At 35.4% G+C, this 24,301-nt stretch overlaps 1 protein-coding gene across 1 annotated transcript in view; it reads left to right on the top strand.

The window, feature by feature from the left end:
• The window catches only part of TFEC (transcription factor EC), a 66,975-nt gene extending 44,017 nt beyond the window's left edge, over positions 1-22,958 (top strand). The window contains exons 4-7 of the mRNA XM_016201629.2: positions 624-680; positions 5,030-5,105; positions 21,051-21,198; positions 22,578-22,958. Of these exons, the coding sequence (XP_016057115.2) occupies positions 624-680; positions 5,030-5,105; positions 21,051-21,198; positions 22,578-22,958 (662 nt within the window). The remainder of the gene's footprint in view (positions 1-623; positions 681-5,029; positions 5,106-21,050; positions 21,199-22,577) is intronic.
• The last annotated feature ends 1,343 nt before the right edge of the window (positions 22,959-24,301 follow it).

Here is a 24,301-nt window from a genome sequence, read left to right on the forward strand (position 1 = left end):
ACCCTTATTCAATATGAGAGGGAATTACCAAGTGTGTGAATATCATGAATGAGAATCATTGTGGGCCATGTTGGAGGCTATCACAAATGCTCACAACCACATAGCACATAAAGTGTCATTTATTGGAAGTGTGGAATTGTTTGATAGCAATATCTTAGAAATGTACTTAGTTACAATGCTTAGAATGTAGAAATCATAATTATTTAGGAAAAATGTATGTTGTAGGAATTTAGGTTGAAAAACTTTGAATAATCTTAAAGTTCTGGAAATAACAATGATTGAGCAGTTTAATATTTGCTGTGCACTATACCTCTTAATCATCACAATATTATACCAGTTTTACAGATGAAGAGCCTGAGACACAGAGAACTTAGAGAATAGATCACATGGCTATTAAATAGAGGGCCAGAATACAAATCTAGGTTTTTCTACTTAAAGTCTAAGGGGTTTGCCATTGCCTCTTACTAAGAGCACTGTCTTCAAATTTCTAAATATTTGCATAAAAATATTATACCATTTGGAGCAAGTAATATTATATTTTTACCTAGTATTCCTGAATTTTATTGATTGAATGGGTATAAAGTAGAACTAAAAATTGTTTTAATTATCTCCATTTTGATCAGAAACTGATACTCGAGCTTTGGCAAAAGAGAGACAAAAAAAGGACAACCACAACCTCAGTGAGTATATTTTCCGTTGCTTCCAAACAAAATTAAGTAATGGAAGAAAAAATGCATGGAAGTTAAAATGATTGGTCATTCACCGTCACTCCATAAGTATTTTGAGGTCATATGACAAAAATTAGTACATGCTCATAGTTGAGCTATTTGGCAAAATTCAAACAATGTGAACTCAGAAAAGCTATACACTTTTACAGAGTTAAACATTTCAAATTCTCAGATCACTCTCTCAAGAATGCTGTGTGTGATGGAGATGAGAGCACTTAGTTATAGTTGAATTCTGTTGTGACTCAGGTTTAAAGAGTTAAAAGTGACTTTAGAAAGTGTATACCATTTAAATAACAAGAAACATAACTCCGGGTTCTTATCTTTTTGTCAATGTTCTCCTTCCTTCCGAATGATAAGTTATCTGAAAGGTATTACTTATGTTGGATTGTGGAATTCCGTCTACCAGTCCAACATAAGTAATACATATATGTCTCTGATGCCTTCCTAGGGTCAGTTTAACTCTGATAACAGGTCTCATGAGATGAAGAAATACAGACAAAGGAAGTAGTTTAGCGAGAATGTTGAGTTTGATAGTGTTTGGCCATGTCTCAAGTGCTTAACTGTCTCATGTGAGCTTAACCAATTGAGTGTGAAGCCTTTTTATAATGGGACCCAAATCATAAAACGAGAAAGGAATAAAATAAAATAAAAATAATAAAAAATGTTAATGCTCTAAAACAAACCAGGAATTTCCTTACATGTGATTAGCAGAAATTGATTCTACATAAACCTGTGAAACCTGAATCTGTCTGTTCATATGCACCTGTCCATGTCACAGAGTATTCACAGTTTGCTGACTATGTGACCCTAAGGGATGAGCTGGCAAGAGATTGTAACAGTCCGTAGGGTAGTTGTGGTGAGGAAAACTGATTCTGATAGCCCTAGGGGTAGAGCAGATAAGCTTCAGTCCAGATTATGAGACAAGTAGAACATGAGTAGGGAGAGCTAATTATTGATAGAAAGAATTAATACATTAAGGAACTATGGGCTTCTCTCTTAGTTTAACCTGCTAATTATTACTCTCCTTGCTTCTTTCTTTGTTCTTTTATTTCTGCAGCTTAAACAACTGATCATTTAATATAAAGTATGATAGGTGCCTGGTATGTCCATTATTGAAATGTTTTCTAATCTGGATTTCCTTACTGAGTGATCTTGCTTTTAGGAGATACCAGGGTTAAAAAAAATTAATATCACATTTTAAATATGATGAGTCTAGGCCAGCCCCTAGAATTTGTGAAGATTATGGCAAGAAAACAGAAGTCCAACTTACCAGATGTCTAAATATTTAAAAGTTATAACTTGAGCTAGAAAATGCTAAAATAACTATGCTCTATTCTTCCTAATAACTGGAAGGTCAGGTATGAATTTAAAATTCTCAGATCCTCAGAGTTCTGAGTGGGAATGTCAGGATGGGGCAATGCCAGCCCATATCACTTGTCTCTTCAGCCCATATTCCATTTTATGTTGTCAGTGGCCCCAGGCATAAGTGTGAACACCTCATGCAGTGCATTGAAGCTCCATGCAAATTTCTGCAAACAACTGCCCCTTGCCCACATCTTGGGCCTCAGGGTGAGCACACTGGTGTCATAGTTCTCCCTCAGGAAGATGGTCCTGGAAAGTGGCCTGCATGAACTCTGAAAGTGGGCTCAGGGTATTGGAGAGGATAGTCTTCATGCAAAGTACTCAGCATGCAGTTTAGAAGGGCTTCACTTGGCTCTGTAGCTGCCTTACTCAGTGAGGATGGGCATGATGAGAGAAGGCAAAAGTGGTCCCCCTTAAGTATGGGGTCCTGGATAAGGGCCCCTCTTGCCTGGATCTATGGACAGGAATGACTGATTATATCAAAAACTTTGTGAAGAGTAAAACCACACGTGGCATGAAATAACTTAGCATTTTGTTGTTGTTGTTCATCCTCATCTGAGGATATTTCTTCCCATTATTTTTCATAGAGAGTGGAAGGGAGAAGGGAGGGGGAAGAGAAAGAGAAAGAGAAAGAGAGAGAAACATTGATGAGAGAGAGCCACATCAACTGATTGCCCCCTGCACAAGCCCTGACCAGGTACTTGACCTTGATCAGGAATCAAATCCAGGACCCTTCAGAGCACTGGCTGACACTCTAGCCACTGAACCACACCAGCAAGTGCGTTTAGCAATTTTTTAAAGATTGGCCCTTTTACAAATAACTAGTAGTACTAGGTATTAAAACATTGAGAAATTAAAGATCTCATAATTGAACATGTATCAAGCACAGTCTAAATAGAGTAGAAACTTCTGATATTTCACATAAGGTGCATTTCAATAATAGATTGTGGAGAAATAGTATAGGACTAAAACACCACCCTGTTTTGAGATAAAATTATGAACATCCTTCAGAGCTGTTATTCATTTTATATTTAAAAGTCTGTTTTATAATATAGAGGTGAGTATGCATGAACAGAGTTATTAATAAATTCTCACTGTGAAATATATATGTATTCCTATCAGCTTTACCTTTCTTTTCAGTTTTTTTTTTTTTTAATGTAGTGTCATTGTTTTTTGAATCACATGCACAAGAAAAATAATATTGATAAAGAGGGAAAATAAGCTCTATCAAGAATCAATTATATTCTAATTTCAGAGGAGTTCCAATGTATTATTCCTGAAGGTCAAATCCATTCATGGTAAATTGCTTTGTAGAGTAGGTTCACCAAGACAATTGATGATCTTTCATGACTTTCCTTGTTTCTGATAGTGGATCCTAATTTTCAAGCATGTATTGTTTAAGTATTTTCCAATATTTTTGATATATGATTTTCTGTTTCTTCATGACATTTTTCTTTCTTTAATTTCCTGTACCAGACTATAAGACTACTCTATAGTCTATGCATGCTCTTAGAGGAGGTCAATATAGGAAACTGACATTTATTGAACATTTATTAAATGGACTAAATTTCCATTAGTGATGACTGCATAAAAATGCAAGCAGAGAAAACAGTCTTTGAATCAGAACCTGTATCAGTAGTTCTCAAAGTGTGGGCCCTAGTCAAACAGCATCAACTGGAAGCTTGTTATAAATGCAAATTCATAGGCCCCAACCCTGACCAACTGAAATCAGAATGTCTACATGTGGGTTACAAATCTGTTTTAGCAATCCTTCCAGGTACGTCTGATGCACACCAAAGTTTGAAAACCACTGCTCTATATATTATTGAAAAAATTTAAGTTAGAAAAATATATTTAAAGCTTAATCAAAATACAATTATTTAGCTGCTCCTATATACCAAGCATTCTTGGGTTATAAAAATGAGAAGAAATGGTCTCTGTCCTAAAGAAGTCATAATCTATTTTGGCACGCACACCTACTGTGTGCCAAACTTTGTGTTAGGCCTTCAGGGAAGTATATAAGAAGAGCTAAGTATGATGCAGACCTCAAAATATTATAATCCTTATGGACTGACAAAATGAATATATGTGAAATAATGGCCAAATAAAATATATCTATATCATCTATATCTATATCATCTATATCTATATCTATATCTATATCTATATCTATATCTATATCTATATCTATATCTATATCTATATCTATATCTATATCTATCTATATCTATATCTATATCTATATCTATATCATCTTTATCTATATCTATCTATATCTATATCTATCTATATCTATATCTATATCATCTATATCTCTATCTATATCTATATCATCTATATCTATATATCTATATCATCTATATCTATATCATCTATATCTATATCTATCTATATATCTATATCTACATCATCTATATCTATATCATCTATATCTATATCATCTATATCTATATCTATATATCTATATATCTATATATCTCTATATCTCTATCTATCTATATATCATCTATATCACCTATATCTATATCATCTATATCTATATATCTATATCTATATCTATATATCTATATCTATCTATATATCATCTATATCATCTATATCTATATATCATCTATATATCTATATCTATATATATCAGTATGAGTAAATATTACAGCATTTCAAGGAACGAAAAACATGTTTTGGTTAGGAGATGTATTTTTTAAATATGGGGAGGAAATATTTTTAAAATATGAATAATAGAATCATAATTCCAATATTGTTATTTTCACTTTTAGAATAAAGTATATTTAAATTTTTATTTTATTTCTGAGGAATACTCTTTTGACTAAGTGATAATTTTCATTTATTGTTTTTAAAAATCATTAAGAAAGTTGACAGTTATTCAAACGTGAATTGTACTTTAATGAGAACAATAACTAATATTTGTTTTTTAATAGTTGAAAGAAGAAGAAGGTATAATATTAATTACAGAATCAAGGAGCTTGGCACTCTTATTCCAAAGTCTAATGATCCGTGAGTTCAAAAATTATTTCTATAATAATGTTATGGTTTTCATACCTCCCAAAATAGGTGGGAGGGAAGAGGGGTAGAGGAAGACTAATGACTAGGAAACTAAGCAGCTTATGGTAAAGATTAGGCTGCTTCTGGTCTATTCAAGGCTGATTGTCATTAAGCACCAAGGTTGTTGCTAACAGTTGTCCTTTTGAGCTATGAAAGATAAGTAAATTCTTCTTCTTAGCTTATAGTGGATTTTTCTGTGTGATACCAGTCTTGACAAAATTTAATGGTAATGTCACATGCTATTACACTGACTGCTATACTCAATTTATGGTTATAACAATTCTTTCAATGTAAGATTTATGTGTACATGAATATTGAATTATTGGATTTTCAGAGGTTCCAAAGTTCTGGAGACATGCAGATACAATTAAACACATAAACAATTTTTTTTTAAAGGAATTAAAAACTCTTACCAAACAAGCAATAAAACTGAGAGCTTTAACACTAGAGATCTGGATCGGTATGAAAATAATCAACTTGCCATTCAAAAGAAAAACTGTTGCCTTTTTTTTTTTTTTTAAATATATCTTTATTGATTTCAGAGAGAGGAAAGGAGAGGGAGAGAGAGAGATAGAAACATTAATGATGAGAGAGTCATCATTGATTGGCTGCCTCTCGCATGCCCCGGACTGGGGATTCAGCCTGCAACCCAGGCATGTGCCCTGACCAGGAATCAAACAGTGATCTCCTGAATCCTAGGTCGACACTCAACCGCTGAGCCATGCCTGGCCGGGCTGTTGCTTTTTTAATAGCAACTTTTCCAAGAAAAATGTTTAAAGATCATTGCTCAATATAAAACCATAGCATTTTGTGGGAGGAGCCTATATTTTAATCACCTCTGTGCCAAAAACAGTACTTCAAATGAAGCAGGTATTCAATTCAATAAATATTTGATAAATGAATAAATGAATGATTGTAGTTAAAATAAAATAGAATTGTACTGTAAAAAACATGTTGACTGATGCCAACCACTAATTGATTATCATGAATTTTTAGCCAAGTTTTGGTTTTATACACATACAAAGTCAATTAAACAAGATGTTTAAGGTTAGGAATTTCAACAAATAATTGACTAAAGTACCAATTTAAAATGTTTTACAAAAAACATAATAACATGATCTGTAGCATCAATAATGACTTGAAAAATGTTTCATTTAAACTGAGAACTGGCCTCTCCAAATGCTGGCAATTACATATTATTTAGGAACAATGATGTTTGATAAAGTGATACTTGTGAAATTTGGAAATAATCTTTCCCTATATCCAAATGTGCCAGTTTACTCAGACAATTCAATAATTTGTAATAGAAGGAATGTAATATTTATTCTCATGGGCATCTAGAATAGAATAGCAGAAAGAGCACTCAATGGAGAGTCTGAAGAGTTCAGTCTTAGTCCAAGCCCTACCAATAATTCTCCTAGAGTCTAAGCAAACAAGTCTTTAGTAGAAAGAATAAACATTCTTATTATTAGTAGAAAGAATAAACATTTTCCTGACAGAATTTTAACACTTAAAATATAAATGCACATTTATTTACCAATTATTTGATGTAAGTCTAAGGCCTTTTTATTTGAATATGTGTTTCAAATATTATTTCTTACAGAAACAGCACTAAAATGTATAGTATATTTTAACTTATTTAAAATAAAACAAAAACGCCCGGCCGGGCGTGGCTCAGCGGTTGAGCATTGACCTAGGATCCAGGTGATCAGGGTTCAGTTCCTGGTCAGGGCACATGCCCGAGTTGTGGGCTGCAGCTGATCAATGACTCTCTCATCAATGATGTTTCTCTCTCTCTCTCTTTTCCTCTTGGTGAAATCAATAAAAAATATATTTAAAAAATAAATAAATAAATAAAATAAAACAAAAACGAAGACAAGTATAGATAGATTTTAGAAAGGATTATATCCTAATTTGTTGCAGCACATTTTTAGTAACCTACTTTTACTGACATTTTTTCCAAAGCTTTTAATATAATTTACCTAAAAACAATAACTATTTTACAAATGCTTTCTTATTTTGCACTCATATTTTATTAATGTACTTATAATTTAATTATATTATCATCATAATAAGTACAATGGACTATAATTTAACAGCCTCTCATTAAGTATATGCCATCACAAGATAACAGAAGTACCCGAGTGTATCAGAAGGTAGCCTAGTGGCCTCTATTACTTACTTTTTTTCTGACAACAGTCAGTGGGTGCTACAAAGAGAATCAAGAACATTACTTAGTCCTGAAAGTGGTTAGGTAAAGGTAAGTTAAGAGTGCTTCTCCTATAATAGTGCTTCTCCTATAACTAACCCACAGTACCAGCGCACGGTTATATGCAGAAAGCAGATGTGACAGTAAAATTGGATTCTGAAGCCTAACTGAGCATCTTCAGATGTCAACATGTCTGTAAGACACCTATTATATGACTGATTTCTTGTAAAAAAGAAATAATATAGATGAGAATGCTTTACAAGTGATAAAGCTTATGTAAGATTACTATTAGCCTATACTTTTATAGAAGGTTTGGATATAATGTCTCCATTCTAGTTTTAATTCATTGCCTAAAATCAAAAAACAAAATTGCAAACTTTTCCTGTAAAGGGCCAGATAGTAGTAAATATTTCAAGCTTTTGGGCCATATAGTCTCTGTTGCAATTAATCAACTCTGCCATTATAGCATGAAAACAGACATAGACAAAATGTATATGAATGAGCATAATTTCGTCCAATAAAACTTAATTGACAAAAACAGACTGCAGGCTATAGTTTGTCTAGCGCTTATCTAGAAAATGGAAAATCAATTTATTTGTAAGGGACTTCAATTGAGAAAAGCTCACTGTAAACATTCTTAAGTATGTTTCTCTTCTTTATGGATCTCAGAAAGGGGGATTATTTTTTGTTTTAATTGTATTATGCTACATGTAGGAAAATTATGTTTATTTTTGGTCTAATTGAAACATTAATTAGTCAGATGTCTCATGGTTGAATCCAGAATGTATCCTCTTAAAATTGAGTTTGCCCAAGAAGTAGAGACTGGATCTATGGACCTAAGGAGTAACCGTTTCCCATTTACATAATGAAATTATTTTAAATTCATTTACTAAACTTTTACATGCTACTATGGATAATATAAAAGTTACAGAAAATAAATTAATGGGAAGAGAGTGTGGGGTAAAAGAAAGGATGCAAGTTTCACTTTGTTGGTTTCTCTTTTAGAATTTTAATTAATCGATCAATTATTTCTTAATTAAATCATTTATTTTTACTATTACAGTTTACATACAATGTTATATTAGTGTCAGGTATATACCCCAGTGATTAGACACTATATAACTTACTAAGTGATCATCCTAATAAATCTAGTACCATCTGACACCATGCATAATTATTAGAATATTATTATTATTGTTATTTTATTTAAAATATTCCAAATGTCCCTTTATCTCCCCAATGACCCATTCCACCCCATCCCCCCCCCTCCCGAGTCCCTCTCCATACCATTGTCCCTGTCCTTGAGTTGTGCATATATGCATATAAATTCTTTGGTTACTCTTTCCCCCTCCATCCCCCCCCGCCCTCCTCCCTCCCTCTGACATTTGTCAGTCTGATCATGCTTCGATGTCATTGAATCTATTCTGTTCATCAGTTTATTTTTTTATGTTTATTTTTATTTTTTTAAAATATATCTTTATTGATTTCAGAGAGAGGAAAGGAGAGGGAGAGAGAGAGATAGAAACATCAATGATGAGAGAGTCATTGATCGAGCCCCAACCAGGGCATGTGCCCTGACCGGGAATCGAACCCCGATCATCTGGATCCTAGGTCAATGCTCAACCGGTGAGCCACGCCCGGCCGGGCTCTTCATCAGTTTATTAAGTTCTTTAGATTTCACATATAAGTGAGATCATGTGATGTTTGTCTTTCTCTGCCTGTATTAGTTCACTTAGCATAATTTTCTCCAGGTCCATCCATACTGTCCCAAAGGGTACGAGATACTTCTTCTTTATAGCTGCATAGTATTGCATGGTGTAAATGTCCCACAGCTTTTCTATCCACTCATCTACTGATGGGCACTTTCCAGATCTTAGCTATTGTAAATTGTGCTGCTATGAATATAGGGGTGGATATATTCTTTCTGATTAGTGTTTCAGGATTCTTAGGATTTATTCCTAGGAGTGGGATCACTGGGTCAAAAGGCAGCTCCATTTTTAATTTTTTGAGGAACATCCATACTGTTTTCCATCGTGGTTGCACCAGTCTGCATTCCCCTCAGCAGTGTACGAGGGTTCCCCTTTCTCCACATCCTCACCAGCAGGAGTTGTTTGTTGATGTGTTGATAGTCGACATTCTGACAGGGGTGAAGTGATACCTCATTGTGGTTTTAATTTGCATCTCTCTGATGATGAGTGCATTGTATATTTTCTCATGTGTCTCTTGGCCATCTGTATGTCCTCTTTGGAGAAGTGTCTATTCAGGTCTTTTGCCCATTTCTTAATTGGGTTGTTTATCTTCCTCTTGATGAGTAGTATGAGTTCTTTGTACACTTTGGAAATTAGCCCCTTACCAGATACATCCTTAGCAAATATGTTTTCCCAGGTCGTGTATTTTGAGGCTGTTTTCTTTGGCTGTGCAGAAGCTTTTTAGTTTGATGTAGTCCCGTATGTTTATATTTTCTTTTGTTTCTCTTGTCCTAGGAGATGTATCAGTGAAAATTCCACTACGTAGGATGTCTCTGACTTTACTGCCTATGTTTTCTTCCAGGATTTTTATGGTTTCATGATTTACGTTTAAGTCTTTTATCCATTTTGAGTTTATTTTTGTGTATGCTGAAAGTTAGTGGTCTAATTTCATTTCTTTGCATGTAGCTGTCCAATTATCCCAGCACCACCTATTGAAGGGACTGTCTTTACTCCAATGTAAGCTCTTGCCTCCTTTGTCAAATATTAACTGACCATAATGGCTTGGGTCTATTTCTGTGGACTCTGTTCTGTTCCATTGATCTATATGTCTGTTGTTCTACCAATACCAGGCCGTTTTGATTACAATGGCTTTGTAGTACAGTTTGATGTCCTGCAACATGATCTCTCCCACTCTTTTCTTCTTTCTCAAGATGCTGCAGCTGTTCAGGGTCTTTTTTGGTTCCATACAAATTTTCAAAATGTTTGTTCTAGATCTGTGAAATATGCTGTTGGTATTTTAATAGGAATTGCATTGAATTTATAAATTGCTTTGTGTAGTATGGACATTTTAATGATACTAATTTTTCCAATCCATGAGCATGGTATATTCTTCCACTTATTTAAATTTTCCTCTACTTCTTTTATCAGTGTCATGTAGTTTTCTGAGTACAGGTCTTTTACATCCTTGGTTAAGTTTATACCTAGGTATTTAGTTTTTTTAGTTTCAATGGTAAATGGAATTTTTTTTTTTTTTTTTTAGTTTCTCTCTCTGAAAGTTCATTGTTGGTGTATAAGAATGCCGTTGATTTCCGGATGTTGATTTTGTATCCAGCTACCTTGCCGAATTCGTTTATCAAATCTAGTAGTACTTTGACAGAGTCTCTAGAGTTTTCTATGTACAATATCATGTCATCTGCAAATCATGACAGTTTTACTTCCTCCTTTCCAATTTGGATACTTTTGATGTTTTCTACCTGTCTGATGGCTGTGATGAGGACTTCCAGTACTATGCTGAATAAGAGTGGTGAAAGTGGACATTTTTGTCTTGTTCCTGTTTTTAATGGAAATGGTTTAATTTTTCACGTTGAATATGATGTTGTTGTCGGTCTGTCATATAAGGCCTTTATTATGTTGAAGTATGATCCCTCTATTCCCATTTTGCTGAGAGTTTTTATCAGAAATGGGTTCTGGATTTTGTTGAGTGTTTTTTCTGCATCTATGGATATGATCATTTGATTTGTGTCCTTCATTTTGTTTATGTGATGTATCACATTTATTGATTTGCGGATGTTGTACCAGCCTTGCATCCCCGGAATAAATCCCACTTGATCATGGTGTATGATATTTTTAATGTATTGCTGGACCTGGTTTGCTAGTATTTTAGTGAGGATTTTAGCATCTACGTTCATCAGGATTATTGGCCTGTAATTTTCTTTCTTTGTAGTGTCTTTATCTGGGTTTGGGATTAAGATGATGCTGTCCTCATAAAAAAAAGTTTGGAAGTTTTTCCTCCTCTTGAATTTTCTGGAATAGTTTGAATAGAATAAGTGTTAATTCTTTTCTGAATGTTTGGTAAAACTTGCCAGTAAATCCATCTGGTCCAGGACTTTTGTTTGCTGGGAGTTTTTTGATTACTGCTTCAATTTCATAAGTTGTTATTGGCCTATTCAGGTTTTCTGCCTCTTCTCGATTTAGCTTTAGAAGGTTGTATGCTTCTAGGAATTTGTCCATTTCACCCATGTTTTCCAGTTTATTGGCATATAGTTGCTCATAGTATTTTCTTACAATCCTGTGTAATTGTATTGGGTCAGTTGTTATATCGCCTCTTTCACTTCTGATTTTATTTATTTGGGTCCTCTCCTTTGTTTCTTGATGAGTCTGGCTAAAGGTGCATCAATCTTTCAAAGAACCAGCTCTTGGTTTTATTGATTTTTTGTATTTTTTTTAGTCTCTATGTCATTAATTTCTGCTCTGGTCTTTATTATTTCCTTCCTTCTAGTTCCTCGGGGCTTTTCTTGCTGTTCTCTTTCTAGTTCTTTTAGTTGTTGTGTTAGATGGTTCATTAGATCTTTTTCTTGTTTCTTGAGATAGGCCTGTATTGTTATGAATTTTCCTCTCAGGACTGCTTTCGCTGTTTCCCATAGATTTTGGGTTGTTGTCTGGTCATTTTCGTTTTTTTCCATGAAGTATTTGATTTCTTCCTTGATCTCATTGGTAACCCATTCATTGTTTAATAGCATGCTATTTAGCTTCCATGTGTTTGAATATTTTGGGTTTTTTTTATAGTGGTTGTTTTCTAGTTTCATGGCATTGTGATCCAAGAAGATCCTTGATATGATTTCAATATTCTTGTATTTGTAGAGACTTACTTTGTGCCCTAACATGTGGTCTATTTTTGAGAACATTCCATGTGCACTTGAGAAGAATGTGTGTTCTGCTGCTTTGGGATGAAATGTTCTATAAATGTCCATTAAATCCATTAGGTCTTATGAGTCATTTAAGGTTTGTGTTTCCCTGTTGAGTTTTTGTCTTGATGATCTATCCAGTGCTGACAGTGGGGTGTTAAAGTCCCCCACTATGATTGTGTTGCTGTCAATCTCCTCCTTAAAGTCCCCCAAGAAATTTTTTATATATTTAGGTGCTCCTATATTGGGTGAGTAAATGTTTATAAGGGTTTTTTCCTCTTGTTGGATTGATCCCTTTAGTATTATGTAGTGGCCATCTTTGTCTCTTGCTATGGTCTTTATTTTGAAGTCTATTTTGTCAGAAATAAGAATTGCTACTCCAGCTTTCTTTTCCTTTCCATTTGCATGGAATAATTTACTCCATCCCTTCACTTTTAGCCTGTGTGAGTCTTTTGCTCTCAGGTGGGTCCCTTGTAGATAGCATATATTTGGGTCCTCTTTTCTTATCCATTCAGCTACTCTATGTCTTTTCATTGAACCATATATTCCATTTACATTTAAAGTTACTATTGATATCAACTTATTTAATGCCATTTTTCCCCTTTTTGTCAATGTACCTTTCTCTCACTATTCTTTCTTTTTCTTAGAGCAATTCTTTTAGCATTTCTTGCAATGCTGGTTTTGTGGTACTGAATTCCTTTAGCCTTTGTTTATCTGGGAAGCTCCTCATTTCACCTTCAATTTTAAATGATAGCCTGGCTGGATAAAGCAATCTCAGTTGCATGTTCTTGCTTTTCAGTGCTTGGAGAACTTCATGCCACTCCCTTCTGGCCTGAAGAGTTTCTGTTGAGAAATCAGTTGTCAGCCTTATGGGGGTGCCCTTGTAGGTAACTAACTGCTTTATTTTTGTTTCTTTTAAGTTTCTCTCTTTACCTTTAACCTTTTGCATTACAATTATGATGTGTCTTGGTGTGGACTTCTGTGGGTTCATCTTGTTTGGGATCCTGTGTTTCTTGGACTTGTATATTTATTGCTTTTTAAAATTTATCTTTATTGTTGAAAGTATTACAAATGTAATACTTTTTCCCCCATTGACCTCCTCCACCCTGTACTCTTCCCCCACAAGCCTTTACCCCACTATTGTCTATGTTCATGGGTTATGCATATATACATATAAATCTTTGTGTTAATTTCTCCCCAACTACCACCCATCCCTGCCTGCCCTCTGAGATTCGTCAGTCTATTCTATGCTTCTATGTCTCTGAATCAATTTTGTTCATCGGTTTATTTTGTTCATTAGATTCCACATATGAGTAAGATCATGTGACACTTGTCTTTCTCTGACTGGCTTATTTTGCTTAGCGTAATACTCTCCAGGTCCCACCATGCTGTCACAGAGGGTAAAGGATTTGTTGTTTTCACAACTGCATAGTGTTCCATTGTGTAAATATCTGAGAAGATGCTTGATATGATTTCAAACTTCTTTAACTTGTAGAGACTTGTTTTGTGTTCTAACCTGTGGTCTATCTTTGAGAATGTCCCATGTGCACTTGAGGAGAGTGCCTATTCTGCAGCTTTGGAATAGAATGTTCTGTAAATGTCAGTGAAATCCATCTGATCTATTGTGACACTTAGAGTCACTGTTTCCTTGTTGATATTTTAGTCTGGAAGATCTATCCAGTAAAGTCATTAGGGTGTTAATGTCCCCTGCTATGACTGTATTGCTATCAATCTCTCTTTTAAAGTACTCCAGAAGTTGTGGTTTGTTTTTTCCCCAGCCTGTGTGAGTCTTTTGTTCTGAGGTGGGTCTCTTGTAGAGAGCATATATTTGGGTCTTGTTTTCTTATCCATTCTGGTACCTATGTCTTATGATTGGGACATTCAATCCATTTATATTTAAGGTTATTATTGATAGGTACTTATCTTTTCCCATTTTATTTCTTTATGCCTAGGTTTCTCTTTCAATTTCAACTTCTTATTACAGCAGTCCCTTTAACATTTCTTGCAATGCTTGTTTGGTGGTTATAAACTCCTTTAGCTTTTTTTTTTTTTTTGTCTGGAAAGTTCTTTATTTCACCACCCATTTTGAATGATAACCTTGCTGGATAGAGTTGTTATGGTTTCAGATCCTTGTTTTGCATTACCTTGAATACTTCATGTCATTTCCTTCTAGCCTGTAGAGTTTCTGGTGAGAAGTCAGCTGACAGCCTTATGGGAGCTCCTTTGTAGGTAACAGATTGCTTTTCTCTTGCTTCCTTCAAGATTCTCTATTTGTCTTGAATTCTTGGCATTTTAATTGTGATGTGTCTGGGTGTGGGCCTCTTTGGATTCTTCTTGCTTGGGACTCTGTGTTTCCTGAACTTGTCTGACTTTTTCCTTCACCAGGATAAGGAAGTTTTCTGCCATTATTTCTTCATACAGGTTCTCTAAACCTTGCTTGCTTTCAACCTTTTCTGGCACTCCTCTGATGCAAATATTGTTACATTTTATGTTGTCCCACAGCTCCCTTAAACTGTTCTCCTATTTTTAAACTGTTTTTTCTTTTTGGGTCTCTGATTGAATGATTTTTTTCTACCATGTTTTCTTTTTCACTGATCCAGTCCTCATTTTCCCCTAATCTGCTGTTCATTCCTTCCAATGTTTTTAAATTTTTTTTAATTTCTACTACGTTATTCTTAATTTTCTTCATAATTTCTATATCTTTTTTCATGCTGTTGAGCATGTTTGTGATCAGTATCCTGATCTCTATATTGGATAGATTGCTTATCTCCATTTCATTTAGCTCTTGCTCTGGAGACTTCTCTTGTTCTTTCATTTGGGGCTTTTTTTTTTTTTTTTGTCTCCCCTTTTTGGCTGTCTGTTTGGGTTTGTTTCTATGTACTAGGTAGATCTGCTAGGACTCCTAGTCTTTTGGATGGTCTTTGGTGCAGGCTGATGTCAAATGCTGTTTGTGACTGGCCTTAGGTACTCTCTTTGAAGTTTTGCACACTCCATAGCTTCTGGTTTCCTCTACTGGGCTCGGTGTGTTTGGAAAAGACCAAGATGTGCACCAAGGCCTGCTTTTCCAAGCTCTGGCTCGAGAAGCAGATCAGTCAAAGACTCAAAGCTCCCAGGGGTTGTTATTCATCCCCTTAATGAACCTCAGGCTGTAGAAACTCAACAGGGTGGGAGCCAGAGGTTTCCAGTAAGGTTGGGCAATTGCTTCCCCTCCAGGCAAAAACTGCTTGGAAGGTAAATGTCTGCCTAAGGAAGATGTCCTCTGCCGTATGGGAGAATGACTCAGCACTGGGGTCCAGATGGATGCCCTCTGAGATCTAGTCCCCCAGCCAGCTCCTCTGGATTCTCCTCACACTGTTCTAGTCCAGTCTGCCTTCCCTCCACTGGAGCCCAAGTGAGTGGCTGCAGACGAAACTTTGTGCGTCAGCTCTTTAAGAGGGTGCTTGCATTTCCAGCTGTTTCTCCCTGGTGGACGGAAACCCTGCTGCTTTTCAAAGCCAAATGTTATGTGGGCACTTTTCTCAATTCCGGTGCTCTAGGCTGGAGACCTTAGCTTGTGGTTGAGACCCAAAAGCTCTCAGTGGAAATCCCCAGCAGCTGAGATATCCCTCTGTACTTTCAGCTGCTGCCTGTGGGAGTCTAGCCAGCCCCCTCATGCGTGCCTCCACATTTCCTACCAGTGTCTTCTTTTCCTCCTTGGTTATGAGGGTGCTCTCCAGCTAGTATTCAGTTCCAGTTGATTTTCAGGGTGGTTTTTCTGTATTTTAGTTAAAATTCCAGTTTGGTCCTGGGAGAGTGTCAGTGTTGCTTCCACTCAGTCTGCTGCCATGTTGGATCTCCTTTATGTCTATTTCATTCACCAAGTTAAGGAAGTTTTCTGTCATCATCTTTCCAAATAAGTTTTCAATTTCTTGCTCTCTCTATTTTTCTTTACCCCCAGGATATGAATGTTGGTATGCTTGAAGTTATCCCAAATGCTTCTTACACTATCTTCATTTTTTGATTATTTTTTCTTTTTACTGTTCTGATTGGATGTTTTTTGCTTCCTTACAATCCAAATTACTGATTTGATTCTTGGCTTCATCTACTTTACTGTTGTTTCCCTGTAAATTATTCTTCATTTTGGTTAGTGTATTCTTCATTTCTAACTGGTTCTTTTTTGTAGTATCCATGTCCTTTTGAATAGTTTCTATATCCTTTTATATACTTTCCATGTCCTTTTATGTGCTGTTGAAGTGCTCTGTAAGTTCAGTTACTCTTCTTCATTGAGCATCCTTATAACCAGTGGTTTGAACTCTGCGTCTAGTAGATTGTTCGAGTCTATTTTTTTAGTTCTTTCTCTGGAGTTTTGTTCTGTTCTTTCATTTGGGACTGGTTTCTTTGTCTCCTCATCTTGGCAGCCTCTCTGTTTGCTTTTATGTATTAGGTAGACCTGTTAAATCTCCTGGTCTTTGTACAATGGCCTAATGAGTTAGGTGTTCTGTAGAGCCTAAGGGCACAGCCTCCCCAATCACCCAAGCTGGGCACTCCAGGTGTGTCCCCTCACACTCCTGTGTGGGCTATGTACACTCTCCTCTTGAAGTTGAGCTTTGATTGCTGTTGGCACATCAATAGAAGGAGTTTATCCCCAGGAGGAATGGCTGTAAATTCTGGCTGCAACCACCAACCACCTGGAGGATCAGCTGTGCAGAGGCCTGTCCCAAGGAGCAGTACTTACTTCAGTAGAGCTCTGGTGCCCACTGAGTCTGCCCCTTGAATGTGTTGCTGTGGAAGTGGTTGGGTGGCGCTTGATGTGGTCTGAAGCTATCCACCTGGTGCACTGGGTCTGGGACTTTCTGGGAGGCAGTGTCAGGATCTGCCTATGTTCTGCCCAGGGCAACCTGCTTGAGCTACAAAGTGATCTGGAGATAGCTATAACTTGTGCTGGGCTTGGAGATGCCCAGTAGAGGCCAAGCTGTGAAGCAAGGCCAACTGCTGCTAGTGCCAGGGTTGGGGCCACTTAGTGAGAGGTACAGGGCATACTTAGGTCAGATGCTGGTTTGAAAGATTTTAGGAAAGTCTGAAGAGTGAGCCAGGACAAGCCATTTGTATGGAAAAGCCACAAGAAATAGTTTAGGTGAGCCCACAAGATGGCAGGGGAGGGTCTTAGGTAATCACCAGGACTGGGTGAACAATGTGAGCCAGGTTAACAGAGACTCAAACATGGCTCCCACATGCCCTCTCTATTGGGGAAGGGCTCATCAAAGGATCATTGGCTTCTGCCAGCACTTCTGGCTGGGAGAAAGCTGCCCCTCCAGTTCTGGTCCTGATTCCAGACAATTCAGTTCCTCCCTGTATGTCCCTGGTGCCTTATGAGCTGCTGCCCCAGTGCTGGAGCTCAGAGAGAATTAATCTGATAAGTCTGTTTATGGGCCCTTTAAGAGAAACTGCCTGGGACTCCAGCAACCCTCTGTCTCACTCAGTCTCAATTCTTGCTGGTTTTTTAGCCAGAAATTATGGGAACTTCTCTTCCCAGCACTAGAACCCTGGTCTTGGGGGTCTGGTGTGGGACTGGTTCCACTTGCTCCTCAGGGGGTCCTCCACAACTGAGATATCCCTCCTGATTTTTATCAAACATACCTAAGTGTAGGATCAGCTCGTTTTGGATCTCTGCCCTGCCTAATAGTCTAGATGTGGCTTTTTCTTTAAATCCCTAGTTGTAGGACTTCCATTCAGCTTGAATTCAGGCAGTTCTAAATGATGGTTGTTCTGTAGCTTAATTGTAATTCTGATGTGGTTGTGGGAGGATTTGAGTACCACATTTACCTATGCTGCCATCTTAACTGGAAGTCAAAGTTTCACTTGGAGTTAATGTTATCACCATGTTATGGCAATGATGAAATTAACAAAAAATGAATTTAAAAAATCAGATTAATTTGTTGAGAAGGTGACAGCAACAATTAAAATGCAAAAAATCATTTTCTCTTTTTAAAAATATTAAAAAATATATCAGATCATAAAATTGTATAGAATGGGATTTTTCAAACTTGTGCCATAACCTATTAATGGATCATGAAATCAATCAAATGGGACAGATCCAGCATTTTTAAACAAAGGAGGAAGAATGGCATTGAAACTATCAAAAGTATTACATATTACACCCAAGGAAGATAGTAATAACTCGTGAAACATCTGTTGCAATTTTATGCACTGAGTCATTATAGAAAACATATTTCTTAGGGCAGATGCATTTGAAAAAGTAGGAAAGCCAGAGACTTGCAGAAAGATTACTGAATTGAATGAAGAGACCTGGGTCTTCTAAACACCATGTGCTCTTGGGCAAATAGCAGGAACTGTGAAGTAGTTGAACTCTGAGGAGCCTTTCAGCTCATGATTAGAATAAACTTATGGGTTGGCTCAGGAAATCAAGGCTAATACCTAAAGACATTTTTAGTTCTATGAAGTTGCCATTTTTATGCATCAAAAACATTCAGAAATTTGTATTTCTTTGCTACGTCAAAATAGTAAGGTCAGAAGTGGAAATAATATAGTGAACAGCTGTAGTTAAGGTCTATAGGTTGAGAAAAAAAAGAGCCAAAACAAAACAAAAACAATGAAGGAATGACAATCTCCTGACCATTGGTAAAAAATAAAACCAAATGAAACTAAAACACAAAAAGTGAAAAGCTTCTGCAGATGTGTGGTCTTGGTGTACTTTATATGTGCTTTTTATGAATCAAAGTTACAAAATAATAATAATAATAAAAATATAAAATACTACCAGGACATAAATTATTCCATTGATGCTCTAAAATTGTTCTTTTTTTTCTCTACTTTTTTATTTACAACACTGATTACAATGTTTTATTTACATTTTTTTAAATAGTCATAACATTCTCCTACTTTTAGGTATGAATGGTAGTTGAGGTAATATATGAAACCTAATAAGCCTTTTTAAATGTTTGTCTAAGCAAGAAAAATCAAGTCTGTCATGGTTTCTACTTTCTTTTTTATGTTTTAATGATTTTAAGTGATGTACACTCCTAAAATGACAATAGATTGTGCATTTTCAATATTTTGGACTGGCCATACTTCTGCTACAATGTATGCATTTTTGTTGCCTGCTTTAAGTTTAAATGCATTCAAGTTCCTCAAAAGTTTTAAGTTTTTCAAAGAAAGTTATGTTGTAGAAAATGAAAAGCCAGTATTAACATTCATTCCTTAAGCATGCCTTTACATGTGTTGGCTTTACTGTCATATATGATGCTTTTAATGCCTAGCTGCTTGAAATTGTCTTGGAAGAGAGGCACACATCTCCTTAATAAGTTTGGAAAACTTAAAATATATTAAAAAGAAACTTTATGTTTAGATCTAAATAAACAGTGCTTTAAACTTCAAAGTTAGTCCTTCTATCCAGCTTTTTCTTCCCATGAGAAGAAGTAAAACGAAATTAGGCCCATAAGCCTCCCTACTTCTCAGAGCTTTTTAATTCAGGAGTTCACTACCTTTTTCATATACAAATGCTTTCTTGGTTTAGTGACAAAAGTGGCTTCTTTTTCCCCTGCCTTTGCACCACCAGATAAGTCACTGTGAGAGAAATGAGACCAACAGCTATTATAGTTCTAGAGAACTGACAAAGCATTTTCAAACTTGAGACAGACACTGAGTAGTTTAGTGCATTTCAGTAGAAGAAGGCTTGTGAACATTTTCACCTGGTGGTTGAAAAATGCAGCGCCCTTTAATTTTTTGAGGTTAATGGAAATGTAATCTAACATGAACTTCCAATGAATCATATACAAGCAGATTTTTTCTCAAAGTATATTTTTTCCACTTCTGATCACAATAAATATAATAAATATTTCACCAAAATCATTTCAATTAAAATACATGTGGTATAATAACTTTTTAAAATTTCCCTACATGCTTACTTTGTGCTGTATTTAGAACATCTCATGACTCTAAATTGAAAATTCATCAGAGTTTCCCAACAACTCAGGTTAACGTTTAGTACTTAGTTTGGCTTACTTCTCCTCAAATATCATTAACTCACATATAGTATTAAATTTACTGCTGTATGGATATCAAAATCAGTAGCCTGTTCTGTAATTTCAGATTTATCATCCTCCTATTTTATAAATAAGTTTTAATAAATTTTGTTATATGCTATAGCCTGAAAGGTTATCTGGTAATGTTTAATTATATTTATTTATATGAAACTTATTTAAAAATATGTATCTGGGTTTTTAAAAAAGTATTGATACTTTTATGCAGAAAAATTTGCTTAATAATTTTAGAAAGTTTTGCTGTATTGCATAAAATGATGTTGCCAAATTCTGATTTGTTTCACAATCACTCAGGATCACCATTCAGGAAGGACTTTATTTTTTCCCCCTTAAAAGTATAAAAGCAACCTTATTAGGAAGTAGGTACATTTGAAACGATCTTTAAAAATTTAAGCTTAAGTCCCCAGTAATGTACATTTCCTAGTTCATTAATGCAGAAATACCACACATAGATTTTAATCTTGGAGTTAATAATAAAAGCAATTTTCACTAAAAATATAAAAACTGTAATGGTAGAATCATGATATTGCATTTAGCTCTCCCACAAAAAGTCACTTTATTACTTTCTTTTGACACTTATTTTCATTCTGGGATTAATTTTACTATATAAGGGCTCCTTAACTATTCTATTAAAATTTCTATTCAGAAGCAATAATATCTAAAAGTGAATAATTATCATGTAAGTCATTATTTCATATTAATGTAAAAAGATTTTGTAAGTTCTTATGAATTCTGCTGACATGCACAATTGTGAAAAGGTTATCTCTGTTCTACAGTGATATGCGCTGGAACAAAGGAACCATTCTAAAAGCATCAGTGGAGTACATCAAGTGGCTACAAAAAGAACAACAGAGAGCTCAAGAATTAGAACACAGACAGAAGAAATTAGAGCAGGCTAACCGGCGGTTTCTACTCCGGATTCAGGTTTTTATAAGAATGTTGCCATGAACCATGTACTTAAATATGACTTACCTGTCATCAGTTCTATTCAGTAGTCTCATTTATTTTTTTTCTTATTAACAATTGTTTTACTTTCTGAAGGATAACTTTGTTCTCTTTTAGAAGTTCATGAATTGGGTTGTTTCAGTTAGATATTGATTAGAAATCTAGGGTCAAGAAGGCTTTAAAAATATATAATGAATGACAACTAACTGCAAAATGCAGAAATAGAATGAATGTTATAAACACACTTGATGTTGTTTCAGCCAAAAAATAATAATAAACTAGAACATTTGATTCTCTAGATAATATTGGACACTATATTCTTCCCTCCTCCTTTTATTTCTTTAGTAACACTGCTGTTGATTTTATTGCCTCAGGCATATTGTGCAGGTTTATATCCTCCTCATCTGTTCACGTGACACAAAATATCAAAATATGGGTTTTTATAATTCTCAAGGTTTTTTTATGTGAGTATGCTTATAGCCAGGTAAACCACTTACTTTGTTTCCATGAAATTGTAATAGAGTGAGAAATTAATCTGGAAAAATAAATGTAAGATTTTCCACTTTCTCCAAATGTAGTTTGAGTAACTGTTTGACCCTAGTGTATTCTTTTATAGAACAATGGGAGGAGAAATTTTTTTAAAATCTGCATATTTTTTGAGGGTTATTTTTTTTAATTGACAGTGCTTTTTTATTTTATTATTTTTAATATGTTATTGATTTCAGAGAGAGGAAGGGAAAGGAGAGAGAGAAACATCAATGATGAGAGAGAGTCATTGATCAGCTGCCTCCTGCAAGCCCTCAAATGGGGACAGAGCCAGTAACCCAGGCATGTGCCCTGACAAGGAATTGAACCATGACCTTCTGGTTCATAGGTTGATACTCAACCACTCAGCCTTGCAGGCTGGGCTTGAGGATTATTTTTTAGACAATAGGAATATATCAGATTTTATTATTTGCAAAAATGTTTATAATTTGTATTACTCTTCAGTTTGAATACTTGTTAATATTTTGATTCTAGCTTGGGCTCAGGCTCAGTGGTTAGAGCATCAGCCCATGGACCCAAGGATGTCGGGTTCAATTTCTGGTCAAGAGCATATACCTGGATTGTGGGTTCAATCCCTGACCCAGATCAGGCATGAGCAGGAGGCAACCATTTGATGTGTCTCTCTTACCTCGATGTTTCTCTCTCTCTAGCTCCCTCCTCCCTTCCTCCCTTCCACTCTCTCTAAAAAAAATCAATGGAAATATATGCTTGGGTGAGGATTAAAAATAAAATTGGTGTTATATCTGGTTTATTATCTAGAGTTAAGTCCACTTTCAAAGTCATTATTTAATTATTCTTGTTTGAAATTGCAGGAACTAGAAATACAGGCTCGTGCTCATGGTCTTCCAACCTTGGCTTCACTTGGCACAGTTGATTTATGTGCTCACATCACCGAACAACAGACCCCTCTTGAGCAGAATGCAGGAGACTATTGCCAAAAACTGACTCTATCTCAAGGAACAAGCCCCGAGCTCTGTGATCAAGCTATGGCCTTCTCTGATCCTTTGTCTCACTTCACAGATTTATCATTCAGTGCTGCTCTGAAAGAGGAACAAAGATTGGATGACATGCTACTGGATGACACAATATCTCCTTTTGGAACAGATCCTCTGCTATCTGCCACTTCCCCTGCAGTTTGCAAAGAGACCAGTAGGAGAAGCAGTTTTAGCTCAGATGATGGTGACGGGTTTTAAAAAATAAACACAGTCAATTTGTTAACCAGGAAACAATTCTGTGCTGTTGCTATGCAATTATATTCTTTGTTTCATATATTGCTGTGCCTCCATTTTTCTGTAAGGATTACATGTTCATGAAAAACTGATGGACTAAAAGCAAGAGTAGAATTAATTCACAGGAAGAAGAAATATGATGAAGAACTATTGAGGACTAAAAGATTTTTTTCTTCGTTGACTACAGAGTTCAAATCTACTTAAATTTTGTTTCCTGGAAAGAGGTACAACATAAGAAATAGCTCTCAACTTGATGTACTAACAGATTGCAAGGAGTAAACCTCTGAAATATATATTTTCTTAGTTATTCACATATATCTTCTTGCCTTTTAACTCTTAAAACAGTTTTCAAGAATCATGATTAATGGATTTGGTAGTTCATTGCTTTTCTCCACTGTCTGGTTAAGAGATAGGTTTTCTGTGATTCAATAAACAGAATTTTGCATAATAAAATACAAAAAAATATTTAAAAAATGATTTCTAAAATAGTATACTGATTTCGTTAGTCTCTTTAATTACATAAATTCTAAAAGTATTTTTGCATATTTATGGAGACATGCTCTGTTCAGAAACAGGAACACACTGAATACCTACTCAAGAATATAGATTAGAACTTTTGTTTCTTCACACAGACATACCCCAACATACATGCACACAATGCAGATGGTAGAGTTTGAACAAAAGAGATCTAGAAAGAGAACCAATATTTGCTGCTACTTGGAGATTATAATAGCTATTTGGGGATTGTAAAATGGGTAATGAATTTTTAAAGACAGAGTAAAAGTGGTTCTGTGTCACAAAAGTTATAGACCCTCTCTCCAGAAAAATACAGAATTGTATATACAGTCAAAAATTTGCATGCACAAAGAGGTTTTAAGGACCTTCTGAATGTCTCCTTGAGACCCAGGTGAAAAATTCCTACATCAGCTATGTTACTGTAATATATAGCATTGTAGCTATGTATCCATCAAGAGCTAAGTGTACAGTTAATGTTATATATAATGATGGAGGAGGGAGCCCTTGTTATCTTAATATCATTATCCCATCACCAACGATGATGAGTTTGCATAAGAAAGTGAAAGTATACCAAACACTAGACAATCTACTAAGGGAGATGCTCACTTATAAAATAGCCCCCTTTCAAACACCCTGTTATATATGTAGGACTCTTGCTATATATTTATGTTAAATATTTATGGGTCAGTTTCTCTATGACTACTGCATGTTGCAAACATATGACAGTAACATTTTAAGTGGTACAAATAAATGCCAAAGTGAAAATTATGAAAATCCTAGAGTAAAATTAT

Source organism: Miniopterus natalensis, chromosome 10, assembly GCF_054644295.1.
Source record: "Miniopterus natalensis isolate mMinNat1 chromosome 10, mMinNat1.hap1, whole genome shotgun sequence".
Taxonomy (NCBI): domain Eukaryota; kingdom Metazoa; phylum Chordata; class Mammalia; order Chiroptera; family Miniopteridae; genus Miniopterus; species Miniopterus natalensis.